Source organism: Chelonia mydas, chromosome 2 (assembly GCF_015237465.2).
Source record: "Chelonia mydas isolate rCheMyd1 chromosome 2, rCheMyd1.pri.v2, whole genome shotgun sequence".
NCBI lineage: Eukaryota > Metazoa > Chordata > Testudines > Cheloniidae > Chelonia > Chelonia mydas.
The window spans coordinates 205,392,086-205,417,432 of NC_057850.1; the positions used below are offsets into that span (position 1 = coordinate 205,392,086).

Sequence of the window (25,347 nt, forward strand, 5' to 3'; positions counted from 1 at the left end):
AGCATATTATTTTCATATTGACCCAACTCATAATTATTAAGGGAAAAGTAAAAGCTATCTTCCTAAACAGATCACTTTCATGAAGGCCACATGTAATTAAAAGCAAGTTTGGGTTTGGGTTTGGAGTTGAGGGATTTCTTTTGGTTTTGTCTTTTTGGGGTGTCAACGTGTTTTTCTTGCAGAGAATCAGACACAAATGAGTTAAAGCAAGCACTTCTAGTCTGTAAGTCTGTTGTTTCATCTGCATGTCTGACTGGCTCCTCACGAAAGCTGGAAGTTACTGCTAATTTTACGGTTACTCTTTTTGTTAAAAGTTATTCTGCTGATAAGAAGACATACGTAGCAGCGTATTGCTCTACTGACAGGTCCTGGCCAAGAACAACATAGGCAACGAAAAAAGAATTTAAAAAAACCCTGCAAAATGTTTATGAATTCTAATCCTCAGCACATGAATAAATACAACCGACAAACTGCAGAGTACCTTACAAAGGCCTTTCCTGACCTTTCTAATTTGAGTTCAATTGCATGTGCAGTGTTTAGAAGCCAAAGTTGGTCTTGCCAATGTTTTTAAACTACGGTTGCAATACCTATCATTATTTGTAAAAGTGAAGTGCCAGATAATAAGTTATAATTACCCTATTAATCACCTGTAAATAATTGCGTTCAAGGAAGAATGCATCTTCAAATTACAATAATTGGTGACTTAAAGGAACCGATTTTTTCTGTCCTTGACTGGAGGAGACTTTGTAGTTAGCTGGGCAAATCTACAAGTATTCTGTTGAAATGAGGCAGTGTACATCATATATATGCTATGGTCCATATCCTCATCTAGTATTGATTGGCATAACTCCATGGAAGTCGATAGATCTGTGCCAATTTACACAAGGCCCTATATCTATATGCCCTATATCTATATGCCCTTCCTTATCAGCCTACCCATCTCATCAATAACTTTAGTCACAGATTTTCTGTGAGCAGTTTCTTATGGTGGTGATAATGACATAGTTTCTGAATCTTCCAACTCCAAAATTAGCAGGAGCAGTATCTACTCTCTCCTTCCTGTAACGTTGTTCAGTTTTGGTTCGGAGATATGTGTCTGCCTGTTTCCTGCATGTCCCTAGTTAGATTTAATACTTGGAAAATAAGCATGCTTGTATTATAAATCATAATGTAAGTGTACATGAGAAGAATATTTCTTGTGTGAGAGGTTTCAAGATCTTAATGTTCATGTCTTTCCTCAAGTGAATTATAATGCACATGCACTCACACTTGTCTTCATCTTCCATTATTAAAAGTCCTTCCTTCATTTATTACGCTATATTTTGCAAACAGATAAACCCATTGAATCACCCAGCCTACTTTATTGGCCTCAGATTACTGGTCTCCCTTAAGTGCCAATAGAGTTAGGTCAATATTTCAGCACACTCACACATAACTCACAGTGAAATACATTTCATGTCTGTTTCCAAGCGTAGATATTTTTCTGAGAATGCAGAGGGTCAGCAGCTGTAGAAGCAGTAGCAGGGGTGATCCAACATGAAAACAAAATGAGGCCTTTCTCACAAAGAAGCAAAGTCACCAAATGGTCATCGTTGGCTGTAGAGAGTCAGGCCCCTGGCATAGTGGTGGGAGCATAGTTTCATTAGCATTATTTGTCTCCCCACGAGGCTGCAAACCTCAGAGAGATATTACCTTAAATGTGTCCAAGCTAACCACAGCCAAGCATAAATCAGGCTGACACATCTCCAGTCTAAAGCTGGGCAAGATTGCACCATGAGAACATTGTTGTTGTGGCTGATTTTGGAGGAGAAGGATTCAGAGGATGTGCCACCATCACCACCACAGGAAACTGCTGTGTACGGATATGAAGTTCATGAATGATGGTGTGGGTGAGGATGGGCAGGAGGGCAGGCTGATCAGGAGGGGCAACAAAACCTTATGAATAAGATTTTCAAACAGAGGTGCCTGAAGTCAGGCTTCTAAATTCATATTTCAGCACCCAAATAAGAGGCCTGACATTCAAAAGTGTTGATCATCCATCTCAAAAGAAGACACTGGATGTTCAGCACTTTTGAAAGCTTTTCTTTATGGGCCATATCATAGGTCACCCAGCATGGAACTCAAATAGGGCTGAATGTTCTGTTATGGCATGCCTGTTCCCACAGAACGCAACGGGATGGGGAGAGGAGAGACCTTTCCAGCTACCCCAACCCCAACCAGCAACCCCAACCACCTTCACACAAGGCATCATTTTTCTTTGCTCACCCCTCCATGGTGGCACTCCCTTAATGTATTAATTCCTACACTGTCTCTGGTGCCTGCAAGGAAGAAGGCTGAGGAACTGTTTGGGCTTGCTCAGAAGAGCTTCTTTGCATTAATTTCCTGTTCCCAAGAAGCTCTATAGTTCCTTTTCCTGGAAGAGGTGCCTTGTACCTTCTGAATCAGTCTACTTGTTCTCAAAACAGGCCACTGTGGTGCAGAGCTAGCATATGCAGCCTGTTGGGGCATACTATGTTGACATGTAAACCAAGTTCAAGACTTGGCATATAGTAAATTTTCCTTAACCTGCAAAGGAAAAAAATTATGAGCTTGTGTCCTTTATTGCTTCTTTGTGATACATAAAGAAAGCCTGAAAGGTTTTGGTTCAAAGTAGGGGGAAAAAGGCTTAGGATACGGGGGGTTTCTGCTTGTTTTAACACTACAAATTCATGTCTTTTCTACTTTGGAAGTTTCTATGGATACTGGAGAATTGATGAAATTGAAACTTCACCAGAGCCAACAGATAGAAAACTGAGCAGCTGAAAGGGGGAAAGGATTTTTACACAAATTGTTTAAAATTGTTTTTTTTAACATATATTCAACTCAAATGCTTGAAGAACATTTGAGAGAAAAGATATCTTTGTTAAAGGTTCATTAGTATTACCCTTTTGATTTAGGTTTGAGAGCTCCCAATACACATCTCTGAGATGCTCAATAGGTTCTCCAGAAAAACTAGGGAAGGCCTCATGTGACATTTTTGTTATCTATAAAGTAAAACACAAGCAGAAAAAAACCCTTTCAGGCATTCTGTATGCATCATAAAAAACAAAACAAAAAAGGGCACAAAGGTCTTTACAAAGTCCTTCATAGGTGATCTTACAGGTTATAAGCAATTTCCACTATAAGAAACAGCACTTCACACCAATCTAATAGGCATAAAATGGTGCCCTGAAAAGGAATTAGGAGACTAGTAAGTGAGTAGGTACTCTAAAGAATACTGATTATTGTAGCTGTCTCAGTTTCCAGTAAAAATAATGACTTGCAATACTGCTCCCCACAACAAGATTTCACAGACCACGGCATGAGAACACGTGACAGGGCCACAATTTAAGGTAAAGATATATTGCCTTTATGTATTTGATTCTTGTATGTGCCTTTAGCAGATTTACCCTTTATCATTTTCACCACAGAGTGAGCATATGCAGAGAGCAGAGATTTGCCAGTGAATATCAAAACAGGCATGAAAATGTGCTTTTGCTATTTTCAGTCCAAGAAATTACCAGCGATCTTGCAAGAAGAGCCTGTTTTTCCATGATAGCTCACTCGAAGACTTGATCAATGATGAGCATCAGTGACCCCACTGATGTCAACGCAGGTTCTCAGCAGGTTCTCAGCACAGCATATTGAGTCCTTCTCAGGATCAAGAATAGTTTTGCAAACCCTAGAGATTCATATAAACATCTGATGGTGGGGTGCTTATCAAAACCAAAATAACTTCCAACTCTTTTGCATTTTGCTCATTACTAAGACACGTGCAAAAGGCACTTAGTTGTACACACAGGGAAAATTAAAAGAAAGCAAAAAGACAGAACTGTTCGAAAACATGGATTGTCCTCTGAAACTCTAGGACTTGTCTTTTACCTCATTTCCTAGAAGGGCATTTACACAGGCTTCAGATGCATCACAGATGGCAGTAAGGTCATGTCCTCCCTCCAGTGCCAGCACCACACGACCAGCTGCTAGCTTCAGCAACTGCTTTGTTAGGTGACCAAAACCTAGCATGCAAAGACAGTAGTGCAAATTATTAAAGCAGAACAAATATTAATGACATATTTTGCATCTGTTGTATCAGAAAGTAGGAAACATGAGGCTATTGCACAAAAATATAAGATCAGGACCATGGTCCATCTATTTCAGTAACCTGGCTCCAACATTGGTCAGCCCTAAATGCTACAGAAGAAAGTGTAACTCTGACCCTAGGCACCTCTGTATTCACACCCTACTGCAATGAGATTTGTACAAAATATGCCTTGTGAGGTATCATATGAAAGCTAATAACACACTGGTTATTAATATCATTATAAAATGATACACATTCACATAGTTACATGTGAAGCTATGAATTCCCACTGTGTGACGTTACTAGAACATGTTTACGACCAGACAGGCTAGCCTAGGTAAAGGTGATGAACAGGTCTGTCCTAGAAAAGACATTGCAGATTTACCCCAGTTTACATATTAGCAGTAAACAAAACCATGAAGCTAAACCAGTGGCATTTATCCTGATCCTGAACTCAAGAGGTAGAGATTTAACATGATTCCTGTATCCCGGAGAACACAGTAGACTAAATCCCCAGGAGGCCTTCCTAACCTGCAAGACATAGACATTCCTTTGGGGTATAAGGAACAAAGAGAGAATCCATCTTTATCCTTCACCATAGGAGACAAAAACAAAACCAACAACAAGTGATTTGAGCTCTGTGATGGATCCTGGCCAGGCAGGCTAGTAAAAGCTGAAAATGAGCCTGTGGGTAAGAGAAACTATCTTGAACAAAGACTGTATCTTGCGAAATTAAGTTTTAGACTCTTAGATGCATTTTTTCACTTTGTACAGGGACCAGCACAATGGGCCCTGATCTTAATGCACTACCACAGTGTAAAAAATAAATAATACTATACGTTACATTTTGGTGTTTGTTAAAGCCAGGGCACTAACAACAATCTCTGGAATCAGGCTTAGTGCAGGCTGAAACTGTGCAAGGTTTACCAGACAGCTCTGCTAGTGTTCCTCAGTACTGATCCAGAACACTCTGTATCCCTGTATCACAACCAGAGGCTCCCAATGGAGTTCCATTGTATCCAGCTTTATGAGGGTATTCAACTCAGGTAACACCACCACTTAAATTTCATCTGAGATTAAAGTTCGGTGAAATTCTTTTATTTTTGTTTAATCAAATTTGATAAAAAGATAGATAATTTGGGGAGGAAAATTTTGAAAATGGTTGTGTAATTTCCAAGGGCAGTTTTTGCTTTTGCTTGACCTCCCTTCCAATGGTTAATGGCAGGTTAGGCCTTGAGACTTTTTAAGCTAAATTCAAAACACACTTGCAGCCTGGGTCTCACACTTCTATCCACTCGGTTCTAGTTGCTCTTCTGCCAGTGGTCCCTACCATCTCCAGAGCACCTCATGTCCCCTAGGTTTAATAAACAGATTGGAAAGACACCCAGGGGTCTAGGGCTCCAGAAAGACATTTTTACTGTGCTCCAGTGAGAAAGGAATGTAGAAATTCGACATTGCAATAAATGAAAAAAATATTCTGGAGAAATGTTCTGAGGCACAGCCTGAAGCCCTGACCCTGTAAGCATTTACACAGATGCTTAAGAAGTAAGCACACAAGTAACCCCATTTACTTCAATGGGACATATAGTTAAGCATGGCTATAACTGTTTGCAGGATCGGGTCCTTAATTATTCCACATTTTGCCTAATTGTTCACAAAATTCTACTTGCCGCTTGTCCCAGGGCTGATCCCAGAACACTTGAAGTGAAATGTTAATTCTTTAAACCGTTTCACAACCTAGCGTAGCTCTCTAAGAACTGCAGTGTTGACTCTACAGAAGCCACTACACTGTGCTTCAAATTACACATGGTTTGAAAAACATGCAAAAATTTAAATATCTCATTTAAGCTCAACCTTCACTCACAGTCGGGGGAAAAAAAAAAAGCTTTGCAAAAGACCAAATTTAGTAGGATAATAAAAGTGAAGGAAGAAGTGGAATGAGGATAACCTTTGATCATTAGCCAGTTTCCACTTTCTTTTACCTAGAGGATTTATTTCTGTCTGCAGACTACACACGGGATCTTCAGACTCATATCAAGACAGTGCCAGCAGTGGTACCATGAGATGAACACATAGCATTCAAAGGAAATGAAGAAGAATGAATAGTTCCTGGGCTCCCCACATCCACATGCTGTGTAACTCTCCCTTCAGCTTTGTGGGAAGTGCAACAGGACTTTGAGATGCGATTATCCCTCACTTCACACAGTTTCTGTCAGGAAGGGAAAGTTCTACTGAATCCAATACCCTGCACAGTTTGAAAACAATATACGAACACAAGGGTCAGTGCAGCCACACTATAATTTTCTGGCAATAAATTCAGAGTCTCTCCCAATAGATTTTTCTTCTTTTTGAAAATCATACTCAGTACTTGTGACAGAGATCATTACCAGGTTATTTCATTTGCTTGCTTTCCTCAAACTACTAGCAAATATCAATGTTACAATATTGTCAAATAATGTCAAATAATTAAGAGGTATGGGGGGGAAAGGGAAACAAGCACTGTGAAAAGAAGCAGTCATCTCTCCTGGTATAAGGAGACTGAGCATGTCTCTAAATTCCCAAGTGACCAGAACTGGGGTGACTGGGGCAAGGAAGGGGTCAGACAATCCAATTTTTAATCCTAAACCTTCAGACTCACCCAAATCCTTAAAAACCAGTGGCAGATTCAATTCTTGGCCTCTCTCCTGACATTGCTGACAATGGTGCCAGTTGTGATCGTGGCTTCAAAAAACAGTTTCAGTTTGGCCTTGCCCTACTGTAAAAGGGTCTGCTTTTGCTGCGGTGTATAAGATGTATAGTATGGTAGCATTTTATGCGAACAGAACAGGTTCCGACAGAGGTTTAAAATGGAAAGTCATATTAAAAACACTAAGAGCTTGATTTGCAGCTTAGCCTGAAATGGGCATCCCTTTTTGAGCCTGCAATTTGGTGGACAGAAATAATTGCAAGGACAACTCAGGCCATTTAGACATCTACGTACATTAATTGGTGAGTGCAGTCCATTACTTAGACGCGTAAATGGCTTAATTGTGCCCACAAATACTTGTACCCATGACTGAGGGTATAAAAAGAGGATGTCATTTTGAAAACATCCAGCCCTATGGATGTTAACAATTGATTGTTTCAAGTGGATAAATAATAAGGAAAAGATTAAACACAGGCTGGTATTTCCCAAATGCTACTGTGAATGTGCTGCATCAGTACATTTCTTAATACTTACACACCAGTAGCCAGATTTTTTAGAATAGCCATTTTTTTTTGTGCCAGGAGACTGTGAGCATGGTTTTGTGTCAACAATTATTTTCAGGCACCCTGTTTATAATTCATACATTGAAGTACCTGTTTCCCTCTCAAATGCAGTACTTAGATATCCAGGGGGTGGTTTGCAAAAGTGCCCAGCATTGGCTAATTATGAGCCTATTGTATTCAATGATAAAACTTCCATTGACTTCAATGGGACCAGAGTCAGGATGGTGCGGAGCAGTTTCGAGGAGCCTGCCTCCTAACTGCCTTAAATTTTGCCAACAAAAAATCGTGGGTGCCAAACTGTGCCACAATCTCTAGGCTCAAAAAGGAAGGACAGTTTATGGCCAGGTTGAAAATCAGACTTTATAAACCAAATTTTTTTCTTTGGAATCTGTAGAAATTATAAAAATGTTGAGTAGTGGAACTGAACAGCAATGGTGTAAACAGCAAATTGTAAATTTGACACTGAAATATACGGTTAGCAACATACATCAAGGCTATGCACTTGATGGGTATTCTTAACTACAGACCCACGCCTGCAATGACTGATGCACATGTTTAACTTCACACACTACAAGTGGCCCCATTGACTTGAACTAAATGTCCATATTACTCCCCCATTCCCTCTCTCCCTTCCCGTCCCTCATTTTCTGATTAAATATAGTGCTGGTTGGAATTTTAACAAAATTCCAAATAAAAAAAAATCACAAATTATTTTCCCTTTCCCCCCCCAAGCTTTATATTTTAAAGTGGGCCCTGTTAAGGGGTGCTGGATTCTACTGCACCAGACAGCATACAATCCTAGGCTGGGGTGAACAGCCTGCCGTACTGCTCCATGATGAAGGTCAAAAGCAGAGTATGCAAAGTTAACCCTTGGAGCGGAGACTTGCACAAGTGAGCTAGCTACCTGGTGGTCACCCTCAAAGCACTCTGATGTAATGAGCTGGTAGTAGGGAGCAAAAAGATAAGTCATTTCCTAATGTTAACCCATCCATAGGATAAATCACATATTTTGTATTCCTAGATGCCTTAAAGTAAAATCTCTCCTATAGTCACTCTGAGAATGAAATATTCAAGAATATATTGTATCATAAATGGTAACCATGGAAGAGACCATAAGGAACACTTGTTAATACACTGTGTTCAGTGCTCCTCTCTCCAAGCAGATGGGAGAGTCACATGTGGAGGGGCTGCTCCAGGCCAGTATTGTGCTACTTATGTTTTCCATAAACTGTAACATGCATAGTCTCTATTCTCTCATCAATGCACGTGCAAAACTTGTACTCAATAGGCTCTTGGTCCCAAGGCCAGAAGGAACCATTGTGATCATCAGGGAAATCCACTGGCGGGCCGGGACGGTTTGTTTATCGGCAGCGTCCGCAGGTTCGGCCGATCGCAGCTCCCATGGGCTGCAGTTCCCCGTTCCAGGCCAATGGGGGCTGCAGGAAGTGGTGGGGGCCGAGGGAGGTACCATTGTCAGGATTCTTTTGTATACTAATACACTTTTTAAAAAATTAATGGGAGCTGTGCTTACATCTGGGAGCATAGCACCTCTACTGTATACAAGGAAGCCAGTCCTATCTTCTACAGGCATTGCTTCCTGCTAGCTGGGTAAAAAGGTGGGGTGAGATCAGAGACATGGTCCCCCGCCTTTCCTGAGGAGGTGGTTGGTGGAAAGAGGAGGGGACAGTGCAGCCCCTGAAAGGGTGGTGGAGCTGCTAAGTTACCCAGAAAACCTCCCGAGAGCTCCGCTGCAGCAGGGTCTTTGTGCACCTCCCCCCTTTCTCTCCCCCCCTGTGCTCCCCACCCCCGCCAGCATAGTCAGTATCTTAAAAGCCACAATCTGACCCTAAATTACTAGCAGACAGCTGGTGATCTCCTCTGGCTATTCAGCACAGTACAGAAAGAAATACTCCCAAAACACAAAAACTCCACAGTCTCTGTCCTGGACCTACAGGCATGCATTTAACTATTATTTACCATTTAATCATGTCATTACTCTCTAATTTACTTGAGAATGTGTTTTCCTCTCATTAAAACTTTTGTGATGGTCACTGCCAAGAATCTACCCACCAGTGTTCTGCACTCTATCCTTGCGGTTCTTTCATGACTATTTGATTATTTTTCATTGATATTCTTCCAACAATCGCATCTAAAATTAAGTGGGTCAGTTTTTACATAACTTCCTGAGTCATCAGGCTACGTGTCCTAAATAAATATGTCCACACAGGAGTCAAATGACAGTTGACCCTTCCAGTGCTGGGCTACAGCTAAAGCACTTTGCAAAGCTTGTCCTCTGTTTGGAGAACAAGTTATTCTTTTAGGGTTTAAGCCTTACTTTTTCTCAAGCAAAACTTCCTTTGAAGTCCATCAGAGTTTTGCCTGAGTCAGTAGGATCTGGACTTTGAGTGAATGAGGGAGAGGGATTCTCCATTTAATGCCAAATACATTCTTATGAAAGGCACTTTCCAAATGGCAGAAGTTCTTAATGCCAGTACTAAAATACCTGAGTTTACAAGACGAATATTTGACCTCCAGGCAGAGCTGGTAACTTCATGGTTTTAATACTACAGAAAGAAGCTCAGCTTTAAATTGCATGTCTCATGCAGGCATTTAATTTAGATTAAATTAGACAGTAATTGTTCATTAAATAAATACCAGCATTCTCAGAAATACCAGCATTCTCAGAAATGCATTTTTTGAGGATTAACAATTTCTATAATAGATGTTTTCCTACACAGTTGTTAGTCCTACAGTAGTATGTTTTTCATAATTAATTGGTTTTTAACTGCTACCGTGTACCTATCTTACGTTATCAAACCTCTATGGCGTACATACTTGAGGAGACACAAGACACCTAACTGAAAGCCAAGTAATATTGACCCGTCTCACCAAATATGTGCTGGAATGAGGGAGAAAAGTGGAGAGTGCAGGAGCTAGCCTTCCCCATTGGGCACAATGGCTCGGGCTTCAGAAGCCATGTGCACTGCAATGCCCCCGTCTTTCTAAGTACTTCGACAGTGGCCCACATCCCCTGAATGCCTCCTTACTACTCCTTCCGTAAGAAGCAACTTGTGCACCTCTACCACAAGGCGGCCCCTTTTGGGTAGTGCAGACATGTCAGCCAACTTCTCTCCAAGAGGCAAAGGTAGTGCATGAGGGAAGAAGCAGTTCCCCCCACCTCTTCCTTCAATTATCTTTTGCACTGTCTATCTCTATGACTGTAATTCATAGATAAAATTAATGGAAAGGTACAAGATAAGGGAACTATTCACTTTTAGTGCTGTTATAACATTACGTTTGTAACTAAATACAGTGGAATAATGCAATGCATTTTATCGTTATGTAGTATCCAAAATACAGAGTATGGCTACAACTTTCACAGACATATTTATAGGGCTAAAGAGAAAATGAAGGTTTTAAGAAAGTGTTTAAAGAGCAATTGCCTCAGTGGCTAAAAGAGAAAGAGAGTTCTAGGAGGATCAGCCAGAACAAGAGGGAGTGACCTCTGAACAATGAACAAGGGTCCACATTCACAAGGAGGGGAAAGAGTTGCCAGGACTGGAGAAATTTATAGGAAAGTACTGGAAGTGGCTATGAAGTCAGAGAGGTAGAGTGGAAGGGATAAATGGAGAGGGTCTAAATACCAGAAAACTTGGCTTTGTCACTGAGGTCAATAAAGCTTTGGGCTAGATCTTGGATTTTATGCCACAGCTATGTGTAGAAAGAAAACAAGTACTTGTGGCACCTTAGAGACTAACCAATTTATTTGAGCATAAGCTTTCGTGAGCTACAGCTCACTTCATTGGATGCTGTAGCTCACGAAAGCTTATGCTCAAATAAATTGATTAGCCTCTAAGGTGCCACAAGTACTCCTTTTCTTTTTGCGAATACAGACTAACACGGCTGTTACTCTGAAAGCTATGTGTAGGGGGATGTTCAGAGCCACACCAGCCCAGGAGAGAGGCAGGCACACTAAGTAAAGTCATTAGGCTGGCACAGATTGCTCCACCCAGTGAATTGGCTTAAAGGCTGGGCTTCTTCCCGGCCCCTTCTCAGGTGAGTTGCTTCTCATGGGGAAACATGAGTGATGTCAATGGAACTACATCAATTTACACTAGCAGAGGATTTGGCTCACCCAAATTACTGGTCTAATCCTGCAAGGTGTTATATATCCCCTGTGACTTGCCAAGGGACCTCAGCACCCACTTATTTAAACTAGAATTGCAGACTATTATGATCAAGGAGCAGTTAGAGGCAAAAAGGCATCTTTAAAAATTGGAAGTGAAATCATACTGAGGAAAATAGAAAGAAGAATAAACTCCAGCAAGTCAAATATGAAAGCATAATTAGGCAATCCAGAAGAGCAACTAGCCAAAGACTCAAAAACGAAAGCAAAAATATTTTAAGTACATCATAAGCAGGAAACTGGCCAAACAATCAGTGAGGCCACTGGATAATCAAGGTGCTAAAGGAGCGTTCAGTGAAGATAAGGCCACTGTGGAGAAGCTACATGAATTCTTTGCATCAGTCATCACAGCAGAGGATGTGAAAGAGATTCCCACATCTGAGCCATTCTTTTTTGGTCACAAATTGAGGAACTGTTCCAGACTGAAGTGTCAGTAGAGGAGGTTTTGGAACAAACTGATAAATTAAACAGTAATAAGTCACCAGGACCAGATGGTATTCACCCTAGGTTCTGAAGTAATTAAAATATGAAATTGCAGAATTACTAGCTGTGGTATGTAACCTATCATTTAAATCAGCAATCATAAATTTTAGGAATAAATTTAAAAGAATTTGATGTCACAGCCCTGATTTACCTGGAAATAGATTTTACCCAATTGGAAATGAGAAATGAAATGTAAATTTTAGATGTTGGATTAAAATCCATTTTAGAGGATTTTGTGGTTTCTGAACTGATTGGGATTTTCATCATGTTATAATTTCTGTTAGAAAGATTAAGGGCCAGATCCTGAGATACAGCTGTTTTCCATAGAGAGCCAGTCATGGGGGGGTGCATAACACTTGGCTTGCACTCTTCTTACCGTAGTGTCATCTTTGTGCAGGGTTAATCCACTTACATCAAATTAGAGCAGGGCACAGACCACAGGAACATGCTGGCTGCCACTTTCCGCAGCTCCCATTAGCCGGGAACGGTGGACTGCAGCCACTGGGAGCTGCAGGGGCCTGTGCCTGCGGACAGTCAATGCAAACAAAATGTCTCACGGCAGTGGATTATCCTGATGGGCCGCATGCTGAAGGTTGCCAACCTCTGAATTAGAGCATCTTGAGGGCTGCTCTAATTTATGCCATCTGCAAACAGCTCGACTGGGCTGAAACCCAGTCTAGGATTGGCATTGCACAAGGTATTCTGGCCAAACCCTTTCCTTTGCCCATGCCTCTCTTGGCCTGCTATTCCAGGGCAAGGATAAGAGCCTTACACAAGAAATCACCTTTTCCCAGTAGTGATTCTCCACAGTGGAGCTAGATTAGGGCCACATTCTGCTGGGTGTGTGGCACAAAACAGCCACACCATACCAGAAAATCTGTCCCTTAGAATGCATTTCTATTGTGAAATTGCAGAACAACTAACTGTGGTACGTAACCTATCATTTAAATCAGCAGGTCTATAAAGTTGTGACTGGTGTGGTGAAAGTGAATAAGGAAGTGTTATTTATTCCTTCGCATAACACAAGAACTAGGGGTCACCCAATGAAATTAATAGTCAGCAGATTTAAAACAAAGAAAGGGAAGTACTTCTTCACACAATGCACAGTCAACTCGATGCCAGAGGATGTTGTGAGGGCCAAAACTATAACTGGGTTAAAAAAAGAACTAGATAAATTCATGAAGGATAGGTCCATCAATGGCAATTAGCCAAGGGTGCAATCCTATGCTATGAGTTTCCCTAGCCTCTGTTTGCCAAAAGCTATGACTGGATGTTAGGGGATGGATCACTTGGTGATTGCCCTGTTCTGTTCATTCCCTCTGAAGCACCTGGCACTGAGCACTGTGGAAAGAGGATATTGGACTAGATGGACCATTGGTCTGACACAGTATGGCCGTTCTTATGTATGAAAATTAAGTAAAATACAGAGGGCCAGATCCTCCAGTTAGGCTGAATGGTGCTTGGGGCAGGACTTGTGAAGTGGAGGGCAAAAGGTGACTTGAAGCCAACTTGACAGCCCCAGAGCCTGGGATCAGTCTCCAGTGTAAATCAGATGAGCTTCAAGGCTGCTCCCATCTGCATCAGCTGTCGATGGTTCTCAGGGGCTGCTCTCACAGAGATCCTCAGGAGACAAGGAAAATCCTAGTGCCTTATCTAAGCACCTGCTAATTTTTTTCCATGGTGCTCCCCAAAGATTCTGACTTAAGCCCACAGCTCAGAAATTCAGAACGGATTGGTGCTGACTGGAGAAGGTCTACAGAATTCTGCCAAAAAGGCAGAATGGACTAGATATCTCCGGTCTGACCTTTTCACAATGTGCAGATCTATCATTCTGTGAACTAAGGCTCTCACTTTGTCATGTATTTACCCAATCACACCTACATAATCATTAAATTCAGGGACAAATCCTCAGCTTGTGTAAAGCAGCACATGCCGATGAACAGCAGCTGAGGATCTGGCCCCCATATGTAAAATAATGCACCATGCCGAGATTACGGCAATACCTACAATGGGTACAGCAAGGATGGGTTTTCAATGATCACGTAGCTTCAGGGTTAATGTTGAATTTCCTGGTTCAAATTGGCACCCACTCTACCAGTGAAGTCAACATGAGTTGTGGGTGCTTTGCATTTCCTATGAGTTGGTCCCTTATGTTTAATAAACTCGATTTCCTACTAGCAAGAGGAACTCAAGGAAGTGCATTTCTAAGGGATTACTGGGTAGTTAGTCACTTTGTCTCTGGCTTTATGCCTTCAAACACCACCTGACACATGTTATAATAACCCAAAAATGCACTGCCTGTCATTTATTATTGCAGAAGTAGTGTGTAAAATTCAGCAAAAGAGAGGAAACTGTGTTGAAACTGGGTTTGGGTTTGATTAATCGTAATTTCCAAATTAAATACACTGAGCACCATTCTGCTGTAGTCTGTTAAAAAGATATATGAGAATGAAGGGTCAGATTCTGCCTCATAAGACAGCACTTTCTGCCTCCCTGAGGGTTCAAAGGGGCTGTAAGGATGCTCTGAAAGGGCAGGTAAGGATTCCCCCGGTGTGAGGAAAATCATGGATGGCATATGAATGACATAGCTGGATCTATACCACCACCTCCCAGCTCCCCTAATGTAGGAATCATGTTAGGGTCTTGTCAGGTACATTGTTATCAGACAGCAGAGGGAGAAAGAGTCCTGAGGCTGGTCTAACTTATGCCAGAGGCAAAACCAGTTCTCAGCTGCCCCAGGGAACACACAAAGGTGGCATACAGCCATCTGGGCTCCAACAGAGGACCTTTGCCCCACAGAGCAAGTCCGAAGAACTGGGACCAAGGTTCAGAATTTACTTCACTTTATTGTGATTCACAGTCAGGTAAACATAGTAGAAAATGACAAGGAGTCTGGTGGCACCTTAAAGACTAACAGATTTATCTGAGCATAAGCTTTCGTGGGTAAAAACCCCATTTCTTCAGATGCATGGAGTGAAAATTACAGATGCAGACATAAATATACTGACACATGAAGAGAAGGGAGTTACCTCACAATTGGAGAACCAGTGTTGACAGGGCCAATTCGATCAGAGTGGATGTAGTCCACTCCCAATAATAGATGAGGAGGTGTCCATTCCAGGAGAGCCAAAGCTGCTTTTGTGATGAGCCAGCCACTCCCAGTCCCTATTCAAGCCCAAATTAATGGTGTTAAATTTGCAAATGAATTTTACTTCTGCTATTTCTCTTTGAAGTCTGTTTCTGAAGTTTTTTTGTTCAAGTATAGCTACTTTCAAATCTGTTATAGAATGTCCAGGAAGATTGACAGGTTTCAGAGTAGCAGCTGTGTTAGTCTGTATCCGCAAAAAGAAAAGGAGGACTTGTGGCACCTTAGAGACTAACAAATTTATCTGAGCATAAGCTTTCGTGAGCTACAGCTCACTTCATCGGATGCATTCAGTGGAAAATACAGTGGGGAGATTTATATACACAGAGAACATGAAACAATGGGTGTTACCATACACACTGTAACAAGAGTGATCAGGTGTTCTCCTACTGGCTTTTGTATGTTACCATTCCTGATGTCCGATTTGTGTCCATTTATTCTTTTACATAGGGACCGTCCGGTTTGGCCAATGTACTTGGCAGAGGGGCATTGCTGGCACATGACGGCATATATCACATTAGTAGACGTGCAGGTGAATGAGCCTCTGATGGAGTGGCTGATGTGGTTGGGTCCTCTGATGGTGTCACTAGAGTAGATATGGGGACAGAGTAGGCAACAAGGATTGCTACAGGGATTGGTTCCTGGGTTAGTGTTTCTGTGGTGTGGTGTGTAGTTGCTGGTGAGTATTTGCTTCAGGTTGGGGGGCTGTCTTTAAGAAAGGACTGTCCTGTTTCCCAAGATCTGTGAGAGTGATGGGTCGTCCTTCAGGATAGGTTGTAGATCGTTGATAATGTGCTGGAGAGGTTTTAGCTGCGGGCTGTACATGCTGGCCAGTGGTGTTCTGTTATTTTCCTTGTTGGGCCTGTCCTGTAGTAGGTAATTTCTGGGTACCTGTCTCGCTCTGTCAATCTGTTTCCTCACTTCCCCAGATGCGTATTCTAGTTTTAAGAATGCTTGATAAAGATCTTGTAGGTGCTTGTCTCTGTCTGAGGGATTGGAGCAAATTCAGGGGTATCTTAGGGCTTGGCTGGAGACAATGGATTGTGTGATGTGTCCTGGATGGAAGCTGGAGGCATGAAGGTAGGCATAGCGGTCAGTAGGTTTCTGGTATAGGGTGGTGTTTATGTGACCATCACTTATTTGCACTGTAGTGTTCAGGAAGTGGATCTCTTGTGTGGACTGGTCCAGGCTGAGGTTGATGGTGGGGTGGAAATTGTTGAAATCCAGGTGGAATTCTGCAAGGGCCTCCCTCCCATAGGTCCATATGATGAAGATATCATCAATGTAGTGCAAGTAGAGGGGGGCGCTAGGGGACGAGAGCTGAGGAAGAGTGGTTCTAAGTCAGCCAATAAAATGTTGGCATACTGTGGGCCCATGCGGGTACCAATAGCAGTGCCACTGACTTGAATGTATAGGTTGTCTCCAAATCTGAAATGGTTGTGGGTGAGGACAAAGTCACAAAGCTCAGCCACCAGGTGTGCTGTGGCCTCATCAGGGATACTGTTCTTGACAGCTTGTAGTCCATCCTCATGTGGAATATTGGCATAAAGAGCTTCTACATCCATGGTGGTCAGGATGGTGTTTTCAGGAAGATCACCAATGCATTGTAGTTGCCTCAGAAAGTTGGTGGTGTCTCAAAGATAGCTAGGAGTGCTGGTAGCGTAGGGTCTGAGGAGACAGTCCAAATAGCCAGATAATCCTGCTGTAAGAGTGCTGATGCCTGAGATGATGGGGCGTCCAGGGTTTCCAAGTTTATGGATCTTGGGTAGCAGATAGAATACCCCTGGTCGGGGCTCTGGGGAGTGTGTCGGTGTAGATTTGTTCCAGTGCTGCAGCAGGGAGTTTCTTGAGCAGATGGTGTAGTTTCTTCTGGTACTCCTCAGTGGGGTCAGAGGATAGTGGCCTGTAGAATGTGGTGTTGGAGAGTTGCCTGGCAGCCTCCTGTTCATAATCTGACGTGTTCATTATAACTACAGAACCTCCTTTGTCAGCCCCTTTGATTATAATGTCAGAGTGGTTTCTGAGGCTGTGGATGGCATTGCGTTCTGTACGGCTGAGGTTATGGGGCAAGTGATGCTGTTTGATCACAATTTCATGTCTGCGGAAGCATTCTATGTAGAAGTCCAGTCTGTCATTTTGACTATCAGGAGGAGTCCATGTAGAATTCTTCTTCTTGTAGTGTTGGTAGGAGGGTTCCTTTGGGTCACTGTTCAGTGGTGTGTTGAAAATATTCCTTAACTTGGAGACAATGAAAATAGGCTTCCAGATCACCGCAGAACTGTATCATGTTCGCGGGGGTGGTGGGGCAGAAAGAGAGTCCCCGAGATAGGACAGACTCTTCCGCTGGGCTAAGTGTATGTTGGATAGATTAATAATATTGTTAGGTGAATTGAGGGTACCACTGTTGTAGCCCCCTGTGGCATGTAGGAGTTTAGATAGTTTACTGTCCTTAGTCCTCTGTAGAGAAGTGAAGAGTGCGTTGTAAATGGCTTGTCTTGTTGTTGTAAAGTCCAGCCACGTGGAAGTTTGTGTGGAAGGTTGGTTTTGTATGGGAGTCTCCAGTTTTGAGAGCTCATTCTCGATCTTCTCCGTTCTGCTGTACAGGATGCTGATCAGATGGTTCCTCAGTTTCTTTGAGAGTGTGCGGCACAGTCTCTCACCATAGTCAGTGTAGTATGTCGATCGCAATGGATTTTTTACCTTCAGTCCATTTGGTATGATGTCCATCTGTTTGCACTTGGAGAGTAAGATGATGTCTGTCTGTATCTGTGTGAGTACGTTTTGAGGTTGATGGATTTCCACTCCATACGGCTAAATTTAGTGTCTTGCATGGTGTTAAGTATCAGGGGGGTAGCTGTGTTAGTCTGTACCCATAAAACCAACAAGTCCAGTGGCACCTTAAAGACGAACAGATTTATTTGAGCATAAGCTTTCATGGGTAAGTTCTTTCTTGCTACTTCCTGAAGTAAAACATGTGACTGCATCACCTCAGATGCTTTGGATTTTAGAAAATCTAGAGCAAGGGTTTTCTTGCTATTTCATTCAGCAGACATGTACATGAGAATAAAATTCCTCCACAGAACATCCCTCTCCCACCCCCCAATATATGGTGCTCAAATGTTTCATTCTGTGCACTACTGAAAACCAGTGGCTCCAGGGACCACAGTTTGAGGACTGCTATTTTCAGTATTTAGAGCTTTGTCTGGAAATCCTCATCCATTAGTTTTCTGGTTTTCCAAAGGGAAACTTTGAAATAGTGCTGGCATCCAGTTACATATCCCCACAGGACACCCGCATGAGAAAGGCCTTGAGGCAGATCAGCAATTGTCTGATGCTACCCTCTGGGTCTCGCCACTTGAGTTGCTGCATCTTCCCCACTAGGCTCTGCAGATAGGTTAATGGCCTCTAGCTATCTAGGCCCCTGTCACCATAGTATTGGAGTAGCATCACAGGCAGCTGACAGATCTCTAAAAAGAAATCAGTGGGATGCCTAATCTTCATTCATCAGCAGAAGGATCAATCAACAGTGCAGTTTCTGTACCATACCCAGCCCTAAACCCAAACAGATTGGTACTGAGGTGACCTGAGGAATCTAGATATTGCTGCAGCTGCAACCCCATAGTCTTCTCAGTAATTCTTCCTTAGAGCAGAAGATTCAAGATGGGGCAATAAACGGAGAGTTTCTCTGTGTTAAGAGATGGTTTCTTCAGCAACAATAACAATAGCTTCCTTAAGGGAAGAAAGCATCTTGTCTCCGGCAATCAATTACAATAATAGCCACTGTGTCTCTCCTGACTTTTACTAACTAGGAGGGACAAGGACCTAGCTCACAGATCCTGAAGGTCTCCAACAACTCCAGGACCTTCTTGAACAGCATATACTGAACTGCAGCAAAGAAGACTGCATTTGTCCCCCCAACAGACACAGCTCTGCAGCCACAGAGGCTGAAAGCTCAATCCAAAGCTAAGCAGTCCTATTTGCAAAGCAACTCCAAAATTCCTGACAGCAAAAAGTCTTTGACTCTCTCACTAGGTACAAACAGACAAGATCAAGTGAATTGTTCTAAAACTGGAGCAGTTCCACAGATCACACCTTTTCAGATGTTCTACTGCATGCGGGGAAATTATTTTTCCCTTCTCAGTTTTGGCAGAACTCCTTAGTTTTTTATGAGAGAGATAGGCAAGAACCAAAATTCCAGATCTAAACACCACTCGGCTATTCAGATCCAAATGTCACAGCTGGACCCTAGTGTAAGACAGAGAGGATGTGGGTGTGTCAGAAAAGGGATAAGTGTGTGTGGTGTGTCAGTGAATGAGTATGACAATGAATAAGCGTGTGTGTTTGTGCCAAAGAGACAGTATAAGCATGTAAGGGAGAAGACTAGATATCTGAGTTCCTGTGTGGGTGAGCAACAGTAGAAATGAATGTATGTATGGGGCCAGAATGATGACAAATTGTATTTTCCTGTACTGTATATCCCATCATGAGATTTGGAAGGAGGAGAGAGCAGTGAGGGCTTAGAGATAAATCACTTCCCTCTACAAACAGAGGGGACCTAGAGCCAGAGAATCTCCCCAGGGGGATGAATAAGGGGAGATGCTTTGGTAGCTCCTTTGTAGGTGCTTCACATGGACTGAGTAATGTGTTACAGGAGGTGGGCTGGAGAAGGAGGTGATGGAACCTGGGAAGGGGTCATGAGTGATGCTTTCTGCAACATTAGATCTCACAGGCCCATGCAGCATCCCAAAGCAGGATAATGCTGACCCAATCCAGCACTGTCTTGACAGTGTAGATCACTACACAGTAAATCACACTTTCTGAGGGAGAATTCAGGGGCAACAATCAGCAGGGAAGTCCATGGAGCTGTGCTGCCATAGAGCCTTGAGGTCAGTGTTGAAGTATGGTGCTCCTGTGGATCTCGGAGGATGTGTTTAGGGGCCAAACCCCCAGCCAGTTCCATGGGAAGCGCAAATCCCACCTCCTATGAAGACAATTCCAATATAACCTTCAATGTAATCAAGGAGGACGTTCCTGTGAAAGGCTGATGAAAAAAAGAGAAAAAATAAGCAGCAGTGGATCATTTCTAAAACTTTTATGCCAAATATGTAGGTCGGCTTCTGATTTTACACAGCAGAATTTATTGACCATTTTTCTTATTCACTTTGGAGAGGTGAGTTGGTATCAGTCATTGTTATCAGTTGTTTGCTCAACTCTCCTTGATATCCCATCCAGTGTGGGGAGCGCTCCTGGACCCAGGGCTTGGCTCATGCTGTCTTTGACCAAGTGTGAGAAAAGTCCTGATCAGATACATCCATTAAGTCTTTAAGGGTACGTCTTTACTGCAGGGTTAGGCCGGGCGATCAGCACCAGGCAACCAGGTTAGCCTGGCCTGTGTCTGAACAGCCAGACTGCAAAGTCATACCTGAGTCACTGTGTCCTCACCGGTGCTGAGTGATCTTCTGTGTGATTTGGCAGCACTACTGGGGCCATTGTCCATGGTTCTGTGTGCTGCAGTAAGCTGAGTTGCTCTCTTTGTCCGTGAATTTTGGGAGAACTCGTCTGTCGTTCTGGGCACATGGGGGGATTTGGAGGACTGGACTATCAACACTCAAGCAGCTCAGCCTGCATCCTCACTGCAGACTGGGCAAGTTACCAGCCCAAGTGAAAGTGGAACCTGAACTCTAACCCACACCCCCAGCTGTGCCAACTAGACCTGGTTCAAAGCATCTCTTAACGCAGGTGAGGGGTTAGTCTGTGTAGATAGGAGGCGGGTTGAGGAGAACACCTGAGGAAGAGGCTGCGGTGAAGCCATAGCCTAATAGCCAGGCCCTTGACAAAAAGCATGTGGCTCAAGAGGAGATCTCACCCCTTGTCACTGCTTCAGCTACGTTTAGTATCATTGCTTCAGTCATGTTAGTCAGTGGGAGCCAATGTAAATCTGAAGTAATCCCATTGACTACAATAGAGTTATACCTGTGTAACAGCGGGCAGAATTTAGCCCAATAATTGCAATATCTTCCCCATTCTTTAATCATCACAAAAATAACCCTAGAAATTGTGTGTAACATCTACGTTCAAGCCAAAAGGACAGAGATGCATGTTTGGGAAGCAGAATACAGACTATAGCAATCACAAGGCATTAAAGATTTTCATAAGCTTCTGTAATTACACCTAAACTAGACAGTACTTAATAGCATCCAAACTTTGGTCCTACAGTTCTGTAGGGCAGCTGCTCTTTCAAACTTGTCATCATGTATGTTTTTACATATTGTATTTTGTTCTGATGGTTTGTCCAAGTGTTGAGGGCAACAGGGCAGGAGGTGCAGGGCCAATATGAGGTGAAGCGAATAGTAAGGAGTCATGAGTGGGAGCAACATAAAAAGGGAGAGGGACTGTAAGAGGATGAAAACAGAAGCCTGTAGAGCACAGGGGAGGGCATGTGTAACTTGTTGGGGATTTTTTTAACCTTTTAACCTTGTAGGCACAGCCCCTCACTGGGGCCACATCATCTTCGCAGGAGCTCACACCCCTTTACAGGGTACAGCACACTACCCCAGCCAGACAGCACCACTGGTTAGCTGGGTGGCTGAGTGTGTGTGCGTGTGTAGTGAGGATCTGTGGCCCTGTTTCCTCCCTGCCCCCTTTGGGATACTCTATGTACTCAAGGAAGCAGGGAAGCAGCAGTGCCTGTGCTCTTTGAAGAGGAGGGGGCTGAATTTCTTCCTGGTTCTTATGCACTCTGTGCTGTGGATATCACCTCATTACCTCCTATCCTTGCCCTATTTTGCACCGGGATAAGGCCCAGATAGAATTTTTCTCTTTGATTTGAATATTGTCAGCCCTGCAGGACTAGCACAGGTCTGGGAGAGTGAACTGAGTTATTTTTTGCCTTGCACATTATCAAATATTTTTAACTAAAGTACATTGGCAAGGCCACCTGTGCAGCCCTACTTTCACCTTCAGGTTATCACCTCACTGATATGCGTGCAATTAAACTGTCTTCAAATTATGCACACAGTTAACCTGGCAAGCCCCACAAAAGCACTACTAACTATAATAGCTGCTAATAGGAGAAGGCTGTTATCCTAGGGGAGGGAAAGGCCCATTGATACAAAGTCCTGGTGCTGGTTGTGGAGGAATCCAACCCAGCTCTCTCTCCCCCCACCTGAGAGATGGAGGAACTCCTGCCCCATTAGATGCCCTCATAGGGTAGAAGGACTGCTGGGGCCCATGCTGGGTCTGCTGGTTGCTGGGGGGGAAGCCGGCCCAGCATTCATTCTCTCTCTCCCCTCCACTGGGAATTGAGGGAACTCCAGCCCCACATGGTGTCCCCAGAGAAGCGGGGGCATGGGCCACTGGGGCAAACGTGTCACTTTCTGAGGGAGCCTAGCTTAGCAATTTCTCCCAGCCAAGTCCAGCTGGTCTGGCAACTCCCAATGCAGTGTCTGCAGTTGCTGTTTTAGTGGTGGCATGGGTCTAGCTTTAGGATGTTCATGGGTTTATTTTGCCCAGCTGCTAAAATTTTACTGAAGAATGAAAGTGGGAAAAGGGAAATGCCAATTTTTAAGTTATATCTCATCTGGTATATATTGTCTTAGCTTAATGGATCCACAAGCAGATCTCAGCAAAAGCTGTACAGAATTTTATGGGACAAACAAAAGGCATTTCCCTAGACTGAGGGTGTTTTTGCTGCCACATATCAAAAGTCTGCTGCAAATAATAGAGGTGTGAGAGCTTCTCAAAGAAAAGATCAGAGGAATCCTTTATAATGGAAAGCATTAGGCAACCTAAATAAAGAGGTTGCTGCAGCTCTTCCTCTAATTATGGTATTTATATAAGAACACAAATAATTGTATTTATTCTTTTTAAAGCAGTATTTCAATTAATCTTTAAAATCTTTTCTTTCCTCAGTGCAAGAACATCACTTTCATTACATTGCTAGAAGTTGCGCAAGTGCACTGAAGCAGTGATAGACCTCTCTGTTTGGGTTAACCCTTACTAGAAAATTTACCATGAATAAAAATGTAGCTGCTAGATCAATAGTGCCCACCAAAAATCTCTAACGGTCCAGGACCAAAGAGAATCTTGGGTTGTCCAGGGGGTTTTACATGGGAGAGGAGAGAAAAATTAGCTACCACATCGTAAATATCTCAAAGTCTGCAATTCACCTTGAGATATGCTACAAATGGTCCCCAGCCTGACAGGCTTTTGTGCAATACGAGCTGCATGCTGTTTAAGGGCCCAATCCTGCTCTCTTGGAAGTCAGTGGTAGTTTTTTCCCATCGACTCAATGAGAGCAGGATCAAGCCTTAAATGATTACAGCTGATTACATGATTCATTTGCAAATAAATTATCTAACACATTTAGCTCTGATTTATGTTCATAAATCGTTTGTGAATGCTTTTGTTAGTATTTGCCAAATAATCTGTTCAACAAACTTCAAACTATAGATTGTTTGCTAACTGTTCGCTTTGACCATTCACCAGTAGTTATTCATGGCACATGGGTGATCACCAAACTTACATGGTATTGTTTGTGCTCCTTGAGTGGGGCTTTACACACAGCAGAATACTGACTAGACAAGACAGAGTAATAAATACAAATATTCCTGTCCACACACATACCCAGGTAGTCATACAAGGAACAGCTGCTCCTCACACATTAAAGGGAACAAAAGCTTGTGCTTGAAACTATTCTTGAATAGGAAATAAAAAAGGGGAAGAAGATGGCTGGAAGGGGCAGAGGTTTGAAATTCAAACACATGTTTGCTGACTGAAAAAAGAGCACTCACATTCAACCAGCTTTAACATTAACCCGTGTCACTAGCCTCCATTTCAATCCACTACCTGATGAAACATAAAGAATGTGCTGATAAAAGTAAAGACGACTTGGCAGAAGAACAGCAAATGATAATTCTACAAGTAAGTACTGTTTAATGAAGGACACACCAAAGGCCCCAACATTGTGATTTGATACATGCAGATGGACTGGTACACCCACATGGAGCCCTTCAAGGCGGAGACAGGCAGATATGTCATTTCCTTTGAGAACAACAAACTGCAGGATAGGTTACAAAGAGAGTAACAGAAAATGCATCTGTAACTAGGGCTGGTCAAAATGTTTCAAAATTTGAAGGCTGGGTTTTTTTTATACAACACCAGAAAATTTACACAAACATTTTTGTGAACAACTTATCCCATTTTTTTATTCAAATCTATCAGCCTGGAAAACATATTTAAAACCTTGTTTTTAACTTCATTGCTGCACTTCCATTTTTTATTTCAATTCTTTACCCTGGCTGTCAAACAAAACCTTGGCAAACTGTGATTTTTGTTCATATTCACAATCAGACAAATCACTGAAAAGCTTCATTTTCTTCCTTATGTTCCTGCCAAACTTCAAAACAGCCAGATACCGGTGTTTAGACATATTCTGACAACGTCTCTTTCTCTATTTTTTTGGTCTTTACCATGGTGAAAATGCCATGTTTGGTAAACTAAGATCAAACCAATACAGCTGATTTACAAAAAAAACAAAATACACACCCTTAAAGGAACTGAATGCATAAAAAAACAATTTGGGGGCCACATGGGAGTTTAAACAGCACATTTATTTACATCTAATTTTTGTGCTGTCACACATCAGCACTGAAGGCCTGATTCAGAACACATGCAATTTCCCTTTGAAGTTTTGGCTGCTTTTTTAACAGTGGCAAAAAAAGATATAGAGAAATTAAAGTACAACACATATTATAAAACTGGGCTTTCGTGCTCTTGATTTACAAGCTGTTATTATCTCATGTTTGTAAATAAACAAACAAATAAATTAAATAAAATAAAAACACCACACCTTTATTCCCAATAATCTTTCATAGGAAAAGTCACTGATATATCTTTCTACATCAAATCCTTCTCTTCTAAACTTAGTTCTCTTCTTTTTTCCTCTCTGAGTCATTCTGCTTTTATTTTAGTTCACTGAAAACAGTTTATTGTAGTTTTCTGAAGACAAAAAGGGAGTAGAAAATCTGCAGCGTCTGCACATGTCAAACCCTTATTGTGTCAGTGTTTACTGTACTCCCTGTACTGTGTCCTGACTGAATTTGCGGGGTAGTTGAATGAAAAAATAGTGTACTCGGTCTTCTTGGTCAAGTTACCTAGCAATGGCATTTTCCAAGGCTGTGCATG

At 42.4% G+C, this 25,347-nt stretch overlaps 1 protein-coding gene across 1 annotated transcript in view; it reads right to left on the reverse strand.

The window, feature by feature from the left end:
- The window catches only part of HDAC9 (histone deacetylase 9), a 686,372-nt gene that overhangs the window by 30,302 nt on the left and 630,723 nt on the right, over positions 1–25,347 (reverse strand). Inside the window, exon 24 of the mRNA XM_043541099.1 lies at positions 3,901–4,034. Coding sequence (XP_043397034.1) covers positions 3,901–4,034 — 134 coding nt within the window. The remainder of the gene's footprint in view (positions 1–3,900; positions 4,035–25,347) is intronic.